A 17,752-nucleotide genomic window follows, 5' to 3' on the forward strand; every position below is an offset into this window, starting at 1 on the left:
ATTATTTCCTGCCAAGCTGTTGTGAATGCCCTCATGAAGAACAGCCTGGTTGGACTATGGAGTGCATCTGGAAAGGAGAAATAGAAGATGAGAGATACTGAAATGAGACTGAGCAGCATAGGACCCAAAATGCCAGGTTGAAGAAATTCATACCTCTGTCAGTGGGTTTGTGCCACAAGTGAGAATATATCAGCTATGTTTTCTGTATCCATTTTTCCTGTAGCATCACTAGAGCAGAGAACAGAATTGTGAAGATCAATTAAGAAATTATGGGAGTTCCCGTCGTGGCTCAGTGGTTAATGAATCCCACTAGGAACCATGAGGTTGCGGGTTCGATCCCTGGCCTTGCTCAGTAGGTTAAGGATCTGGCGTTGCCACGAGCTATGGTGTGTATGTCGCAGATGCAGCTCAGATCTGGCGTGGTTGTGGTTCTGGTGTAGGCCGGCGGCTGCAGCTCCAATTGGACCCCTAGCCTGGGAACCTCCTTATGCCACGGGAGCAGCCCAAGAAATGGCCAAAAAAAAAAAAAATACATATATATATATGGGCGTTCCTGTTTTGGCTCAGCCCGTTAAGAACCTAACGCTATTTCTCTGAGGATGTGAGTTCCATCCCTGGCCTCGCTTAGTGGATTAAGGATCTGGTGTTGCTGTGCCTGTGGCATAGGCCTCAGCTGTAGCTCAAATTTGACCCCTAGCCAGGGAGTTTCCATAAGCTGCAAGTGCAGCTGTTAAAAAAATAAAAAATAAAAAGTAGTCATTTAGGTCTGTGATAATAAGAACTAAGTTGATAGCAGTGGAACAAAGGGAGAAGGCCTTTTAAAAATGACCTATAGGATTTGGTGTCTGGGATATAGGCAATTAGTTGCAGGGCTCAATATCGCGCCCCCCCCCCTTTTTTTTTACCTTGTTGGATTTGTGATGATAGTAAGTCATCCAACTTGGAGCCTTCCTACATTCTTTGAACAAATACTTACTGAGGACCAACCTCACCAGGGCTCTGGGATACATGGGGGTTGACACTGGCAGATGTCCCTGTGCTCGTGGAGCTTGCAGTCTCGTGGGCGTGGATGACAGACATCACAGAGCTGTCATCGCACCTCCAGGAACCTCGCAGGAGTAGAGGCTGGGAGGTTAGGGTTGGTGGGCTGTGGTCCGTGTGAGGCACTACAAGGCAGTAGAGCTGGATCCAAGAGTGAGGCCCGAGCAGGCTGGAGAGGTGGTCAGGAGACCGGCCGGCGGGTGAAGGCTGCGGTAGCAGATCTGAGTGTGCGTTGCAGACTGGGTGGTTGACAGGAAGTGTGTGTGGTGGACAGAAAGCAGAACTCTGGGGCGTGGTAGGAGGAGAAGCAGGGGAGCTGAAAGCAAGCTGGTCGGAGAAGTGGGAGTAGAAGGAAAAGCCAAGGCCCAGGACACGAGTGGCAGCCTCCTCCTTCCAGGCTAGAAGGGAACACTCCTGGAGAGGGTATTGACTTTGGCACTGAGGATTTTGGTGACCTTCAAGCACTAACAGGGTTTTAAGAGATTGAGGAGAAAAGACTGGGTGGTTAAGAGGTAAGGGCTATACATCACCCACTTCAGAAGCTGCTCGTGGAAGCACGTCACGTAACTTTTAACATGTTTTAAAATTTTTTTATATTCCTTTTCCTACTACACCCACAGCATATGTGAGTTCTCGGGCCAAGGAGCGAAGCCGAGCCGCACGTGCGACCTGTGCCACAGCAGCGACAGTGCTGGATCCTTGACCCACTGCACCAGCATGGGGTCGAACCAGAGCCCCCACAGACAAGCCAGATCATTAATCCGCTGTACGCAGCGGGAGCTCTGCTTTGTGTAGTCTTTTTTATGGTTTTTTGTTTTTTCCATTATAGCTGATTTACCCTGTTTTGTCAGTTTCTCCTGTAGAGCAGCATGACTCGGTCAAACATCTGTATGTATGTGTGTATATTCGTTTCCTCACTTTGTCCTCCGCGTTCCATCACAACGGACTAGATGGAGTTCTCTGTGCAGTACATGCAGCTGGATCTCACCGCTAATCCACACTCGATAGAGTTTGTAAACTGTATTTGCCCATTTATACTTTCCTACTCAGCTAAGAGGATCAATCTTATGGTGTGTTTCAGATGAAAAAAAAGATATTGACCATGAAACGGTGGTTGAAGAACAGATCATTGGCGAGAACTCGCCTCCTGATTATTCTGAGTACATGACAGGAAAGAAACTTCCTCCCGGAGGAATACCCGGCATCGACCTCTCAGATCCCAAACAACTCGCAGAATTTGCTAGGTAAGTTATAAGAACCTTTCCTTTCTTTTAATTAAAGAAACTGCTTGAGTGTTGCCTGCTGAGGTTTTTGTGCCTAAGTTATGATAATGGTTTATACTCTTGCTCTGGGGAAGCTTCTGAAGACAAAAGCAATTGGTTTTTATTTTTAGTGTTCACTGTGCTACTAATGTGAGTGGCACCATTTTAGATCCTTTGCAGAGAGTAAGATGAAGCAGATCTATACTCTTTAATTCCATAATTGACGTTGCTTGTGAATAAATACAGTGGCACATAACTTGTTTGGAAATGGATGTCTTCACACTACCTCCTGGCCTGTCTACATTTTGCATGTGTGTGTGTTGTCCTGGTCTCAGGCTGCTGGAGGCCCGGGTCTGGACTTGGTTCGTACACCTGACCACTGGAGTTCCCATCTCAGCATGTCATCACTTAGGCTCCCGGTGTTTTGTTAATTTAAACTGGCACCACACAGGAAAGGATGAGATGTTTACGGCTGGGCCTGCTGTACTGACTGTCCAAGGTGAGGAACAGAAGGGAAGCTCTGAACCCATCTGCTGTTTGTTTTGCCTGAAACTGATGGGATTCCTATAGAAACCTTAGCCCCTTTTACATTATTTTTCAAGTACTCTTTGGCAGTTTTTACAGGGACATGGAGAAGGCACACAGGTGTCAAATTTTAAATAAAAGGAAATGAGCTAGTTAAATCTAGAGCAGAAGGCCTGCTCCCTGCCCTGCCTGAAGTTGAATGGAGCCTGGAACAGTCCCGGGACGGGCAGGGGCAAGGACAGGCCCTAAGGAGGAAGTGCCTGTGCTCCTGTCCTTCCAGCAGAAGAGGGCGCCTTCCTTTTCTTTCCCTTGAGAGCAGAGCAGAGGAGGAAAGAGCTGGAGACACGGGGCATCCTGGTTTCTCTCAGCCTGCCCGGACAGGGGGGCAGCCTCCCATCGTTTGGAGCCTCAGTTTCCCCATGTGTCATGTGGGTGTACGGATCCCATTGTGCTTGATAAAGGGGCTTCTCCTTCTCCTTTCCAGTGTATAAACATTAATTTATTTCCAATTTATCATGACTGTTTAAGAAGTTCGGTCTCCCTCTTTTTTTTTTTTTCTTCTGTCTTTTGTCTTTTGTCTTTTTAGGGCCGCTCCTGCGGCACATGGAGTTTCCCAGGCTAGGGGTCTAATCGGAGCTACAGCTGCCGGCCTACACCACAGCCACAGCAACACCAGATCCGAGCCATGTCTGTGACCTACACCACAGCTCATGGCAACGCCGGATCCTTAACCCACTGAGCGAAGCCAGGGATTGAACCTGCAACCTCATGGGTCCTAGTCGGATTCGTTTCCACTGTGCCACGACAGGAACCCCTCTGAATGATACTGTGTTCCAACCTTTAATGCTATTCATATTTTAAATACAGATATGTGAATTGAATGTTAACTGCCCTGCTCTCCTCTCAAAACATACAAGGAAAAAGTGGAATTTGTAGGATACATAGTCAGCAGTGAGGTTAAGAGTTTGGGGACAGATAGAGCCAAACGTCATTGCTGTGTTGAACGGTGTCATGTGTTGGTCACATCTCCCTGTGGTACTCAGATTCAATGGGGGTGGGGGCTGCTGTCCCAGGGGCGGAGATGGGGAACCCAGGAGTCAGGGGAAGCTTTGTGGAAGGACTAGCATTTGACTTGGGCCTCGAAGAACTGGGAGTTGTGACGGGTGGCTGGGTCTCCGTGGCGGGGCCTGCGTCCTGGAACCACACAAGCCCAGAATACACGTGCACTGTCCAGTATATCTCAGAAAACAAAAGGAGTCAAATCTGGCTGTGAATTAAGGTGCTTACAGGGAAATGATTGAGTTTAGGTAAATGTAAACCAAACCATTAAAGTCTATAAACACTGGACCAAGATAAAATAGGGTCTTTTTAGTATGTAGGGCACAGCTGGTGGGGGGGGGGGGCGGTGTATGATCAGCGATTTAATTTGAGAGAATTACTTTTCCCTGTATCCAGGCTGGATGAGTACATGTACCACAGGAAGTGGGAGAGGCCAGTTAAACAAGAGCCCGTGAGGGCCGGACCGGGGGCGGTGGGGGTGGGGGGGGTGTCAGACAGTAAATGGGACAGAGATGACAGGAAAGGGCGGAAAAGACTGAGAAGCTGGTCCGCTGTGCATCTAGAGAGGAGGAGTCAGAGTGCACATTAAAAGCCTGACTCCTAAGTGACAGGAAGCTGGGAGAGGGTGCTGGTTTTGGGGTTCAGGGTCGGCAGCGTTTGGTTTTCCATGGTAACGAAACATTGAAACATCGACTTGAGGTAGATTCGGGAAGCAAGTCAGGGCTCGCGGCACGGGGGGGGGGGGGGGGGGGGCGGATGGCTGAGAGCATGGGAGAAAGTGTTTGGGAAGTAAGCCCCCAGGGGCAGCAGGGGGCCTGGGGGGAAAGGAACAGAGACTTGGGAGGGTCCTTCTGTTTAGAACCAGTGATGGAGCCCAAAGTTTACTCAGACAGGTGTAACTACAGCCTTTGCAAAAGTCTGTGGAGGGAGTTCCCATCGTGGCGCAGGGGAAAAGAATCCGACTAGGACCCATGAGGTTGCAGGTTTGATCCCTAGCCTCACTCAGTGGGTTAAGGATCCAGTGTTGCTGTGAGCTGTGGTGTAGGTCGCAGATCCTGCGTTGTTGTGACTGTGGTGTAGCCTGGCAGCTGCAGCTCCGGTTTGATCCCTACCCTAGTAACTTCCATATGCTGCAGTATAGCCCTAAAAAGCGCCCCCCTCCCAAAAAAAAGGCCTGTGGAGTTTCCAGAAGGGCCAAGAGAAGGTGGAATAAAGTTTCTCTAAGTTATATATCATCAAATAATTTCAGGGCGTTCCTGTGGTGGCTCAGCAGAAATGAACCTAACTAGTACCCATGAGGATGTAGGTTCCATCTTTGGCCTCGCTCAGTGGGTTAAAAGGATCCAGCATTGTCATGAGCTGTGGTGTTGGTTACAGACGTGGCTTGGATCCCGAGTGGCTGTGGCATAGGCCTGTGGCTACAGCTCTGTTTCGACCTCTAGGGTGGGAATTTCCTCATGCTGTTGGGGTGGCCCTAAAAAATGATTATAATTGTAACAGTAATTTCACTTTAGGAGCAGAGGGCTGAGGCAAGGTTTTGCGGAGAGATGGAACCTGCGGGTATCGAGCAATAGACGTAATTCGCGTTGTCCAGCCTTGCTGGAGAATTGGGGCAGCTGATCTTAAAGCTTGTCCCTAGTCCTCTGAATAGCCAGTCCTGGATGTTTGAGCGCTGAACTCGGGAGGCACATGTCGCTGTTTGGAAATAGAAGCCTCTGCAGTGAAGTGCCCTACCTCTGTGTTAGGCTGCCTTGAACCTTCCTCCTCGGGAAGAGGACCACCCACAGGGGCAGGGACCCGACCTCCGGCTATTTGTGACATTTCAAAACACCACGGAAAAAGAACCTAAAAGCTTCTAGGGAGAAAAGATAGGTCACCTACAAAAGAATGATAATTAGGCCTGAATGGTAATTTTCTTCAACAGCAGTAGATAATTAGGAGACAGCAGAGCAGGGGTTCGAGATTTCTGAGGGAGGATTACTGTAAACAGGGAGTTCCTGACCCAGAAGGTATTAGTCTGGTACAAGGGCAGAGCGTGGCCGTTCGAGAGGCCCAGGCTTGAGTGTTGTGTGCACGCACCCTTCTGAAGAGCTTACTTGAGGGCGCCCTCCAGTAAAACGAGGGCGCATCACAAGGAAAACAGCCTAAAGAATACACTGGAAAGAAGGCCGAGAGGACTGGAGAACTTGTGCGGTTTAGAATAGGAAGTCCGTGGCGTGTAGGAATTTCTTCAAGAAAGTGAGTAAGGGAGTTCCCGTCGTGGCGCAGTGGTTGACGGATCCGACGAGGAACCATGAGGTTGCGGGTTCGATCCCTGGCCTTGCTCAGTGGGTTAACAATCCGGCGTTGCCGTGAGCTGTGGTGTAGGTTGCAGACGCGGCTCGGATCCTGAGTTGCTGTGGCTCTGGCGTAGGCCGGTGGCTACAGCTCCGACTCGACCCCTAGCCTGGGAACCTCCATATGCCTGGGAGCAGCCCAAGAAATGGCAAAAAGACAAAAAAAGAAAAAAAGAAAGAAAGAAAATGAGTAAGAAGCTGGAAGATCTTAGTATTGTGAGAAAGAGTCTTCTGAAAAAGAGAAGATGATCAGAAACTCCCTGAGAAGGGTGGCAGGGCTAAGAAAACCATGGCCTAAGAGGGGGCATAATTTTGGTGATGGTTAAAGAGAAAGAAAACTCCCTTGCCCTCGGTCTAGAAAAATTCTATCCCTGGTGCTGAAGCTGCTGTATTGGACTTGTATGTAAATCAGAAAGTATGATCCTAGCACATGGTAAACTCCATACAGGAAGCAATGTTTATTTTCTTTTACACCTGCTAAAGACTTCCTCTTGGACACAGTAGAATAAAGTCTTGCTCATCTTAACAGTATGTACAAAGGGAAGGTACAGGGTTTGGGCCTTGTGAGTTGGGCCCATTTTCCACAGTATCTCTTGAGAAGATGATTTAAGGTAAAACTTAATAACTCTGTTTACGCATTGGGCAGTGGTGATGGTCAGAAATATTTGAGCCTAGCACGTTTTGAGACTGTAACACCTGTGCATAGGATTTTTCAGAGGCCGCAGAATTAGTGACAGGGACTCTGAAAGCTGGAAGCAGAAACACCAAGTTGCACGCTCTCAGGACAGACAGTCCCCGTCTTCCTTGCTTATAAAAACCCGCAGAGCAGAGTTCCTGTCACGGCTCAGTGGTAACAAACCCGACTAGTATCTACGAAGACGCAGGTTTGATCCCTGGCCTCTCTCAGTGCGTTAAGAATCCGGTGTTGCTGTGAGCTGTGGTGTAGGTCCCAGACACGGCTCAGATCCCACATTGCTGTGGCTGTGGCTGTGGCTGTGGCGTAGGCTGGCACCTGAGGCTCCGAGTCAACCCCTAGCCCAGGAATGGCCATATCCCGAAAGCGTGGCCCTCAAAAGAAAAAAAAGGTCGGTGGATGGGACCTGGAGAATTCTGTTTCCTGATAACTTCTGTGCATTTTTCATTAACTAAACTTAGCCCTTTGGAAACCTATGGTTCAGAGAGATCAGAATAACGAGTGGTCAGTGGTCTGCTCGGGTCTCTCCGAAGTTGGTAGTTGTTGTTGACAGTCCGCCTTGAGCCTCTGTCAGTGGGTGAGTGGAAGGAAGAAGTAGGATGGTGGAGCTGAATGCACCTTCAGACCCTTAAATCATCGCGTGAATGTACACTGGCCGGGGGCCTCCGTTTAACAGATGTGGTCCCGTCTGTCTTAAGCATCACCGCTCTGCAAAAGAAGGGAGGGGACTTGTCATTGCAGACGGTAGCTGTGTTACACAGGGGCTTCTGTCTGTCACACAGGTGTCCCCAGTCTGACGTCGTCTATGCCGGTTTTACAGGAAAGAGGCTTAATTTCTTTTTTCTTTCTTTCTTTCTTTTTTTTTAAGGGCCACATCAGCGTCACATGGAGGTTATCCGGCTAGGGGTCGAATCGGAGCTGCAGCTGCTGGCCTACACCACAGCTGACAGCAACACCGGATTGATCCTTAACCCACTGGGCGAGGCCAGGGGTCGAACCTGCATCCTCATGAGTACTAGCCAGATTCATTTCCTCTGAGCCACAGCGGGAACTCCAAGAGGCTTATTTTCATTCAGGAATCACTTCTTCAGAAATGTTTCATCTTGGCTTCTGGGACCTTTGCAGGTTTAACTTAGTTGAAACTTAAGGTTTACATAAGTTTGTCCAAGAAAATTGGACAAGAAATTCCTGCTGTTTCGGGTCCTGGAGCCCAACCTTTACAGTGAATGTTGTTGCGTCCATGTGTGCCCAAGGACATGGCACAGTACAATCAGTGCTCATGTTCCAGGGGACATGTTCTCTGTTTTTGGGAAACTCCTTGTTGGGTACCTGGCTCCGCCATAGAATTCCTAATGCATCGAAGGGGCCTTTCCCCTCTACCTGTGTTCGTCTTTCTCCAGTCTCAGTCCTGTAGTCGAAAAGGGCGGTGGGGAGCCACGAGCCCCTTCTGGGTTGTTAATACGCCTGGCGTGGTTTTAAGGCGTGAGCTCATCCTTGGTCCGGCCCATGAAGCACACATGGTCCGGCTCGTGATGATAGTTGTCTTCTGTCCAGAGGTTAATGTCCATCGTCCCTTTTAGTCCTCACAGCTCTACATAGGTAGCGTTGTTCCTTTATACAGAGTAAGACACTGAGGCCGAGACGTTAAGTGATTTGCTCAAGGTCTTGCAGCTGGTAGAAGGCGGCATCAAGCCACGCGCCCCGTTCCGTCTCATCCCTGGCGCCTGTGCTCTTGTCATCGTCTCCAGTGCCAAGGAGCTTGTAAAGTTTCGGTCCCTGAGAAACTGAAGGTTTACTTCTGACGCGTCTGGGTGGGTCAGTAATTTTGGTCTTTTTTTTTTTTTAAGGTTTCTTTTGTTATTTTTTTAAGGATTTCATTTAAAAAACATTTTTTTTTTGGCTGCACCAGTGCATATGTAAGTTCCCAGGCTAGGGATCAAACCCACTCCAAGGTTGCAGCCTGTGTCACAGCTACAGCAATGCCAGATCCTTAACCTGTTGCACCATAGGGTTCCTTCCTATTAGGATATGTATACTTTTAAAAAATTAAGTTAAATATCAGTTATTGCCATTAAAATGTTAATTTCATGAATTCCCTGGTGGCTCAGTGGATCCCACATTGTCGCTGCTATGGCTCAAGCCTGTGCAGTGGAACGGGTTCAGTTCTTGGCCCAGGAACTCCCACGTGCCAAAAAAAATTGTCTTACAAAACAGAACACTTCGAATCTACATGAAAATGACCTTGTCAGTGCTTCCATTCAAATACAGTGTGGAAGAGAGCCACGTACGCTGCCTCCCTTACCTGCGGTGGAGGAGAGTGACCGGCCAGGGAACCAGGTGCAGCTGTGGTCAGCACCTCCGCTTCCTCCTCGAGTCCAAGGGTGTTTGCCCAGCTGCATTTTAGTATTTTAGACTCTAATTCTAAAAATGAATTATGTCGCTGTATTGTTAAATACTAACACATGTTTTGAAAATGACTTTTTAAGGGAAAAAAAATGCCACTTCAATAACATTTAAAAAAATCAAGTGTTGGATAAATGGCATGTGGCACTTTTTTACTTTTGTGTATATTTGAAAATATCCATGGTAAAATTTTAAGTTCCTACAAATGGATTTAAGAAAATGTGTGAGGTCAGGGGACCCTCCTAAATAACTGGGCCACCCCTATCCAGTCCTACTGGCACAGGTGCTTCACTGCCATTGACCACATGTTCAAACCCTAACATGGGTGGAACAGGGAAAAGGTGTCTGTCTGACATTTGTCAACCCAGTGAATGTGTTCTTTGAGTGAGTTTTTTGGTTTTGTTTTTGAGATAACTTGCATATGGTAAAATTCACCCTCTTTTATGAGCTGAGTGCCTTTCTATGAATTTGGATAGACGCTCATGTAGTCATCCTCACAGCCAAGCCAAGAGCATTGGAGTGGACTCGTCAAAGAGTACACAGCCGGGAGTCCTCTCGTGGCTCAGCAGGTTACCAAGCTGGCTGGTGTCCGTTAAGATGTGCATTCCATTCCTGGCCTCACTCAGTGGGTTAAGGATCCAGCATTGCCTGGAGCTGCTGTGTTGGTCGCAGCTGTGGCTCAGATCCCACGTTACTATGGCTGTGGTGTAGGCTGGCAGCTGCAGTGCCATTTCGACCCCTAGCCTGGGAACCTCCATATGCCGCAAGTGCAGCCCTAAAAAAGGGAAAAACCAAAGAGTAAACATCTTAATTGGGAAGATTGAAGCTCGGTTCTTAATATACCCACCTACCCACCCTTTTTTTGGCCACGCCCACAGCACGTAGAAGTTCTTCGCCAGAGTTGGAACCCGAGACACAGCAGTGACCCAGGCCGCGGCTGTAATAGCAACAGGTCCTTAACCCACTGAGCCACACGGGAACTCCTTAGAATTTTCGTTGTTAACATTTGATTGGACTAGAACCCTTTCATATGAATCACTGTTTTCTTTTTTAAATTATTTATTTATTTGTCTATTTGTCTTTTTAGGGCCACACTGGCGGCATATGGAGGTTCCCAGGCTAGGGGTCTAAATGGAGCTGTAGCCGCCGGCCTACTCCAGAGCCACAGCAGCGTCAGATCCGAGCCACATCTGCAACCTACACCACAGCTCACAGCAACACCGGATCCTTAACCCACTGAGTGAGGCCAGGGATCGAACCCGCAACCTCCTGGTTCCTAGTTGGATTCGTTCCCGTGCACCACGACGGGGAGTCTGAGAATCACTGTTTTCTAACTTGGATATTATATAACCTCCAGGTGGCACCAAATTTTTGTCCTGCCTTGTTTCGTGAACTCAGACCCAACTCCAGGATTTAATGGCATTGAAGATCACAAAGGCTAGTTCAGAGCTCTGTACACAGCAGGCACTTTGAAAGTGCTTGCTAACTGATATCCTCTTCCAAGTCCAGGAGAGAAGCAGTGTCTGCAGGGTAGGAATTGGGGAGAATGAAGTTTGTACTCTTGAGCAAGCACCTTAGAGACGCGTTACAGGTACCAGGTAAACTGCTTCAGCTCTGCTCTTCCGGGGCAAGGACGCAGAGGACTTCTTACACAGTCGGAAGCGTCAGGGCATCCTTCTCTCAGATCAGGGATGAAGGGGGATGTTGGCAGGGCCTTTGCTAAAGCGGACGGCAGTGGCCGTGCACAGTGGAAGGTGGTGCTGCGTTAGCCTGCCGCCGAGGAGGCATCGCCGTCGCTGTTGCTTAAGTGCAGGTCCTCACGTAGGAGAGTGAGATGGCAGTGCTGGGCCGTCAGGAACACGGGTCTCAAGAGGTTTAAACCTTTTTTCTAGTTTTTCTAGGCCCTCTTAATTTCTCGCCACTCTACCCCACACAGATCTGTAGGAAGTTTTGACAAAAGACTTAAAGGTTGGTTCCGTGGAAATAGCACTAGGTAAGTTGCCGAGTCGGCAGGCTCTCTGGGTAGTGATTCCCGGCGCTCTCCCCGAGTGACCAAGAGGCCAGAACTTAATCTCCCTCTCACCACTGCCACCAGAACTAATCGTATGCTAAAAATCAGAGCGTGTGCAAGGGCTCGGGGTGCTCCCCCAGTCCCTCGGGGCTCCTTCCCAGGGGAGCCCCTCTTCCGGGGGTGTGTTTCCTCCTGGAGCTTTTCTGCTTGTACGCGTGTCGGTCGTTCTCTTTTGAAAAGAACTATTCTGTACCCTTTGGCACAAATGATCTGCTGTGAAGAGCATTTCTGTCCGTTTAAGATGCTCCTCTCCCCTTTCAAGCAGTTGTGCAGGACGTGAATAGGTAAGACCCTCCCGTATCTTAACTTCCATGTTTAAGGCACCTTTATTATTACAGCAGCTGTTTCGGGATACCTTGCTTTGTTCCCTCTAGGAGTTTCATCTGTGGTTTGGGGGCTGTTGATCCTGTTTTTTTAAAAAAGCTTGGAGGAAAGAGCAGATGTTTCAGTCACACAGATGGAAGTGCCGTCCCAGGCCACCACCCCCCGCATCAGCCTGGAGACCGCTCTGGTGCTCTGGTCTGAGCATTGGTCCCTGCGGGGGGAGAGGGCGCCACAGTCACAGGTCCTCGGCACATCCCTCCCCTTCTTGGAAGCAAGTGCTCCCTTCAGGTCTGGTACCTGTAGGGGAAGCACCTCAGGGGCTGCGATGGATGCCAGACGAGTCGACCCACCCCGACAAATCTCTCTCTCTTTTTTTCCTTTGGTAAGAATGAAGCCAAGAAAAATTAAAGAAGATGATGCTCCAAGAACAATAGCTTGCCCTCACAAAGTAAGTAATGCCGGGGGAAGGGTTCGTTGCTGTGGATGCGGTTTCAGAGCGCTTGCAAGATGGCGCTGCTGTGTCCATCGTCGTTGCCGTGATGTTGTGTTGCTGCTCCGTAAAGGCCGCTGAATTGAAACACGATTCGGTGGGCTACTGTGGGGCGCCAGGGTTGGTATTATCCCTGGTACTGAATGTACTGCACTGGGATTTTACTTCTTCTTGGATCGTTGACACGTCAGTCGTTAGTGACACTGGGTCGTGTCTCACCCCTGGGCCTTTATGGGACCGTGGGCTCCTTATGGAAATTTGGAAATGATTTGGGGTGTTGCTAAATTAAGCTTAATAAAACTTCGTCATTTCCTTTGCACTTTTTTTTTAATTCACCCTGTTAATTTTGTCTTGCTGGGGGGTAATTAATTGTTTTCAAATGTGGTTATTATTCATCTTTAACTGAAGCCTATAAAGGACTTTGAGGTATTGGTTGGGTCTGTTTCGAACTTATTGGAGGTAAAGCTTTAACAGGAGAGTAAAGAATCACATAGATGATACAGAAAAACGGGGAGAAATTTTGAATGGAATAAAAAAATGAAAAAAACCCCCACAGCAATTGGAGAAGGATAAATTTAGTTTCATGGTGCCACCTCTGATGACTGTACACCCACAGATTCTTTTGTTTTTTATGTTCTTAATGTACAAGGTTTTAGAATGAAAGATTTCTCTTGATGCCCAAATACTAAAGAAACATTTGAAAACAGCTACGCCTTAAGTGCAAGCTTCTCTGGGTGCTGCTTTTCCAGTTCGATTTTTCTTTTTTTTTTAAACATTTCATTTCCTGAATGGAAACTCAGCCCTAGGGGTCAAGGTTGAAAAACCGTGGGCTTCCGCCCGCCCCCTGCCTATGCTGTCCTCTTGCTGCCCGGTCCTTGCCCCGCTCGCACGCCGTCGTTGGGCTGCAGAAGAGGTGGGGGAAGGAGGCGCTTCTCCCCCACCCTGCGCTGCTGTCACTTTGCTGCTTTTCCTAGTGTCGCAAAACCCATGTCTTCTGTAGTTGCCATTCCTTGGAGACCCTCTTGCGTCTTTCTCTGTCCAGAAGGAGAAAGAGGGGACAGTAGGCCATGGCGAGTGACAGCTCCTCGAAGCACAGAACACTCGGCCCGCCACAGGGAGCGGTGGGCTGCCGGCGGTGTCACGCCCTCACGTGGGGGCACAGTTGGGTGAGGCGGCTGGGGAGCAGCTGGAAGCCGGCGTGTTGGGTCTACTCCTGGCGCGACCTTGGGCAAGTCTACTTAAAGACATCTCCAAGCCTCAGTGTCCTCATCTGTAAAACAAGAGTTGGCCTTAAATAACAATAAGGCCTGTTTTCACTGTCTGGGTTTCTGTCTTAGGTGAATTAATGCTTCTCCTGTCCTATGAAATCAACTTTGAGTGGAGGGGTTTGGGGGGCGTTTGAATGTGCCGGTGAAGGCTCTGGAGTGATGGACTGTTGGTAGCCGCTTGCAGTGCGGACCGCTAAGCCTCTCTCTCTGTCCCAAGGGCTGCACAAAGATGTTCAGGGATAACTCTGCCATGAGGAAGCACCTGCACACCCACGGCCCCCGAGTCCACGTCTGTGCAGAATGCGGCAAAGCTTTTGTTGAGAGCTCAAAACTAAAACGACACCAACTGGTTCATACTGGAGAGAAACCCTTTCAGGTAGAGCCAGTCCCTTCTCCCCCCCCGCCCCGTACCTGCAGGCGGGACGGCAGCGACCCCAGAGGGTCAGGGTCTTAGCGTCCTTAGGGTCACTCCGATGGGCTGCCCGGGCTCCCGACCCCGCCCCCCCCCCCCCCCCCCCCCCCGAATGGCATCTGCACGTGCTGGAGACCTGGTGAGCCAGGTGTCTCGAGGTGCTCATGGGGGCCAGTAGGAGTTCCGGGGCCTTCACCACGGGATTGGAGCAGTTTATCTGCTGTAGTTCATTTGCTTTTTGAAGTATTTTAAACCACTGGTTGACGGGAGGAACGTCACAAAGTTTTATCGTATGGAAGTAATGTCTAAAATAGCACTGGGAGTTCCTGCTGTGGCTCAGCGGGTTACACACCCGACCGGCATCCACGAGGACGTGGTTTCAGTCCCTGGCCTCACCCAGTGGGTGGAGGGGCCGGTGTTGCTGTGAGCTGCGGTGTAGTCGGTAGATGCGGCTTAGATCGGCTGTGGCTGTGACGAAGGCCGGTAGCTGTTGCTTCCATTCGACCCCTAGCCTGGGAACCTCCACAGGCCGAGGGTGCGGCCCTAAAAATGAAAGAAAACAGCTAGTACTTTGTCTTGAAGCCCCCGAACAGGTGAATGGAGTAGCAGTGTAGTAGGTCAACCCAGCATGGTTCTTTGTGACACTTGAAACCAGAAACCTTCCTCACCGGTGGTCTTATTATTTGAAAGATCTACACACATCTTAGGACCCTAACGTAATACCCAGGAAGAGTCATGCTATTTTGCCGAATGTTTCTGTTAGGCTGTCTTTAAGTGGTTCATGAGGGCAGTCCATGCGGAGTTAGGGCTCCCTGCCCCCCGATTCTGGAATGTGGCTAGAAGGCCTCCCTGGTGGAGAGGTGGGCTGGCCTCTCCAGCGCTCGGAGTCTGAGCGGCTTCTCTGGTCTCTCCTCGACAGTGCACGTTTGAAGGCTGCGGGAAGCGCTTTTCACTGGACTTCAATTTGCGCACACACGTGCGCATCCACACCGGAGACAGGCCCTATGTGTGCCCCTTCGATGGTTGTAATAAGAAGTTTGCTCAGTCGACTAACCTGAAATCTCACATCTTAACACATGCTAAGGCCAAAAACAACCAGTGAAAAGAAGAGAGAAGGCCCTTCGCAGCCTCAGGAAGCATCTTCCAGGAGCGTGATTGGGAATAAACATGCCTCTCCTTTGTATATTGTTTCTAGAAAAGAATTTTAAAAATGAATCCTACATACCCAAGGGACATGTTTTGATAAAGTAGTAAAAATTTAAAAAAAAAACTTTAATAAGATGACATTGCTAAGATGCTCTATCTTGCTCTGTAATCTCGTTTCAAAAACACGGTGTTTTTGTAAAGTGTGGTCCCAACAGGAGGACAATTCATGAACTTCGCATCAAAAGACAATTCTTTATACAACAGTGCTAAAAATGGGACTTCTTTTCACATTCTTATAAATATGAAGCTCACCTGTTGCTTACAATTTTTTTAATTTTGTATTTTCCAAGTGTGCATATTGTACACTTTTTGGGGATATGCTTAGTAATGCTATGTGTGATTTTTCTGGAGGTTGATAACTTTGCTTGCAGTAGATTTTCTTTAAAAGAATGGGCAGTTACATGCATACTTCAAAAGTATTTTCCTGTAAAAAAAAAAAAAGTTATATAGGTTTTGTTTGCTATCTTAATTTCGGTTGTATTCTTTGATGTTAACACATTTGTATAATTGTATCGTATAGCTGTATTGAATCATGTAGTATCAAATATTAGATGTGATTTAATAGTGTTAATCAATTTAAACCCATTTTAGTCACTTTTTTTTTTTTCCAAAAAATACTGCCAGGTGGTGATGTTCAGTGTAATTTCTTTGCCTGTTCAGTTACAGAAAGTGGTGCTCAGTCGTAGAATGTATTGTACCTTTTAACACCTGACGTGTACATCCCATGTAACAGAAAGGGCGACAATAAAATAGCAATCCTACAGAAAGAATATGGCAGAAAAGAGATCTGTAAGCACAGTCTTCTTTCCTTTTGTTGTCCAGAATAATTATAATTCTTGAGCCTCCCAGAAATTGGAAGCTAAATAAAGCAACTCAAGTTTCCTTTACTTTGCACTCAAGTGCAGTGACTTGTGACTAAAGCGATGCATGGACATCCTGCTACTTCCACATGTGCCGACTCGGTTCGGAGAGAGAGAGAGAGAGTAGGCCCCAGGCACCCCGAGTTAAGGAACTACCTCAGAGTCCCCCAGATCGGGCCCGGTGACGATAGGATCGTGGAGTTAGCGCCCCCAGCACACGTGTGACCGAAGCGCCTGTGCCCCGGCCTGCGTGTGTCCTCCAGGTAAGGTGCTCCCTGGCGATGGCACTGCTCAGGCCGCCTTCGGAGCAGCTCCTGCAGGCCCTGGCTTGTCTGACAGGGAGCACTTAGGGTTAGCGGCTGCTTCGTTTGAGAGCCTTGGTCCCTCCCTCCGGTGGGATCTAAATGCCAGCGCGGTGTGGCAGCCGAGGGCCCGGAGCCGACTTCAGTGCCGAAGCGGAGAGTGAGTACAGACTGGCGAGGTGGTTAGGTCGTTAAGAAAACTGTGCTCAATGAGTACTTTACCTCTGACATTGTGACCTCCCAAATGTACGATGATGATTTTTGGATTTAAGAGTCAAATAGCGGACTCGCGAGGCTATTTTATGAACTGCCATGATACAGCAAAATCCCATTTATTCAAAATGCAAACCTACTCCGTGTCTTTGTGCTGCATGCTTGACTCTTCAAGGTAATAGACAGACTAGCTAACATCAGAGATCCCTTTACAAGACGTCCAGGACACCATCCGGTCGAAAACGTAGCTCTGTCTCTACGGCCTCTCCATCGGTCCTGTGCAGGAGGAGTGGTGACCTTATGACAGTGACCCTGTGGCTCTCCGGAATTTTGAAGTGCCTTCTGAATCATAAATGAAAAATGTAACTTGAGACACTTTTTTTTATTTGTTCAGAATCTGTTATCCATTGAGTGAGTAGTTTGATGGAACTGAGTTAATCAGAAGACCCCAGCTGTTCTCTGGATAAGCCAGGCTTTGCTGTATCTGGCAGGCAGGAGAGAGGTAAGCCCGCGGCAGACGGAGGTCCCCTTCCAAGCCGAGTGCCCTAGTGCGAACAGGTGCTTCTCTGACCAGACCTGGGGCAGAGGCGTCCACCGCTGCCTACTTCCCTCCCCGCCGGCAGGCGAGCGTCCCCAGGTGGCTGTGTTAGGAGGCTGCAGCTGCCTCGCCCTCGCCCTCGCCCAGTCGTGTGCCACCCTGGAGCCTGGTCCTGGCGCTGTCCTCAGGACCCCCGCCCGAGGGCCTGAGGCCGGACGGACTCGTGCCGTGGCGGACCCTGGAGGGCCAGGCGGGGAACCTACCGGAGCCAGGCTCCCGAGTGGAGGGCGGCCCCTCTTCCTCTGTGCCTTGACCCCTTGGGGGTGCCTACGGCCATCTCTGTCCCTTTCTGCGCTGAGTCAGCCGCCACCACTCCCCTCGACTCTCCGTTCACATGTCTTCTCTCAGTCTGCAGAGTTCATTTCTGAGAGGAATCTCAGTGGGCGTTGAAGACAAATTAACGTCCAGGTTCCTGGGTGACACAGCACGCGCAGTTGACAAGAGCAGTGTGGGAAACGGATAAAGGACACCTTGTAGCGTAGAGGTCGTTCCCGTGGCTGTGACTCAAACCCGTTTCGCTTGTGGTTAGAATTTATAATTTTGCTAAAGATGTAATTTACTAAAACTTAAAGTGGTGTTTTAACAGTGAGTCAGTTGTCTTGAGAATTAATCGGATTTATAAGTAATACTGATAGACATATTTTCTTACATCTGAGCTGAAATAAATGCATGTTTCTCGCATATGTAA

General features: G+C 48.9%; 1 protein-coding gene across 1 annotated transcript in view; it reads left to right on the top strand.

Annotated features, from left to right (window-relative positions):
- Positions 1-15,978, top strand: part of YY1 (YY1 transcription factor) — a 34,004-nt gene extending 18,026 nt beyond the window's left edge. The window contains exons 2-5 of the mRNA XM_047797183.1: positions 2,123-2,285; positions 12,103-12,163; positions 13,691-13,849; positions 14,805-15,978. Of these exons, the coding sequence (XP_047653139.1) occupies positions 2,123-2,285; positions 12,103-12,163; positions 13,691-13,849; positions 14,805-14,987 (566 nt within the window). The 3' untranslated portion in view covers positions 14,988-15,978. The remainder of the gene's footprint in view (positions 1-2,122; positions 2,286-12,102; positions 12,164-13,690; positions 13,850-14,804) is intronic.
- The last annotated feature ends 1,774 nt before the right edge of the window (positions 15,979-17,752 follow it).

Source organism: Phacochoerus africanus, chromosome 9 (genome assembly GCF_016906955.1).
Source record: "Phacochoerus africanus isolate WHEZ1 chromosome 9, ROS_Pafr_v1, whole genome shotgun sequence".
NCBI lineage: Eukaryota > Metazoa > Chordata > Mammalia > Artiodactyla > Suidae > Phacochoerus > Phacochoerus africanus.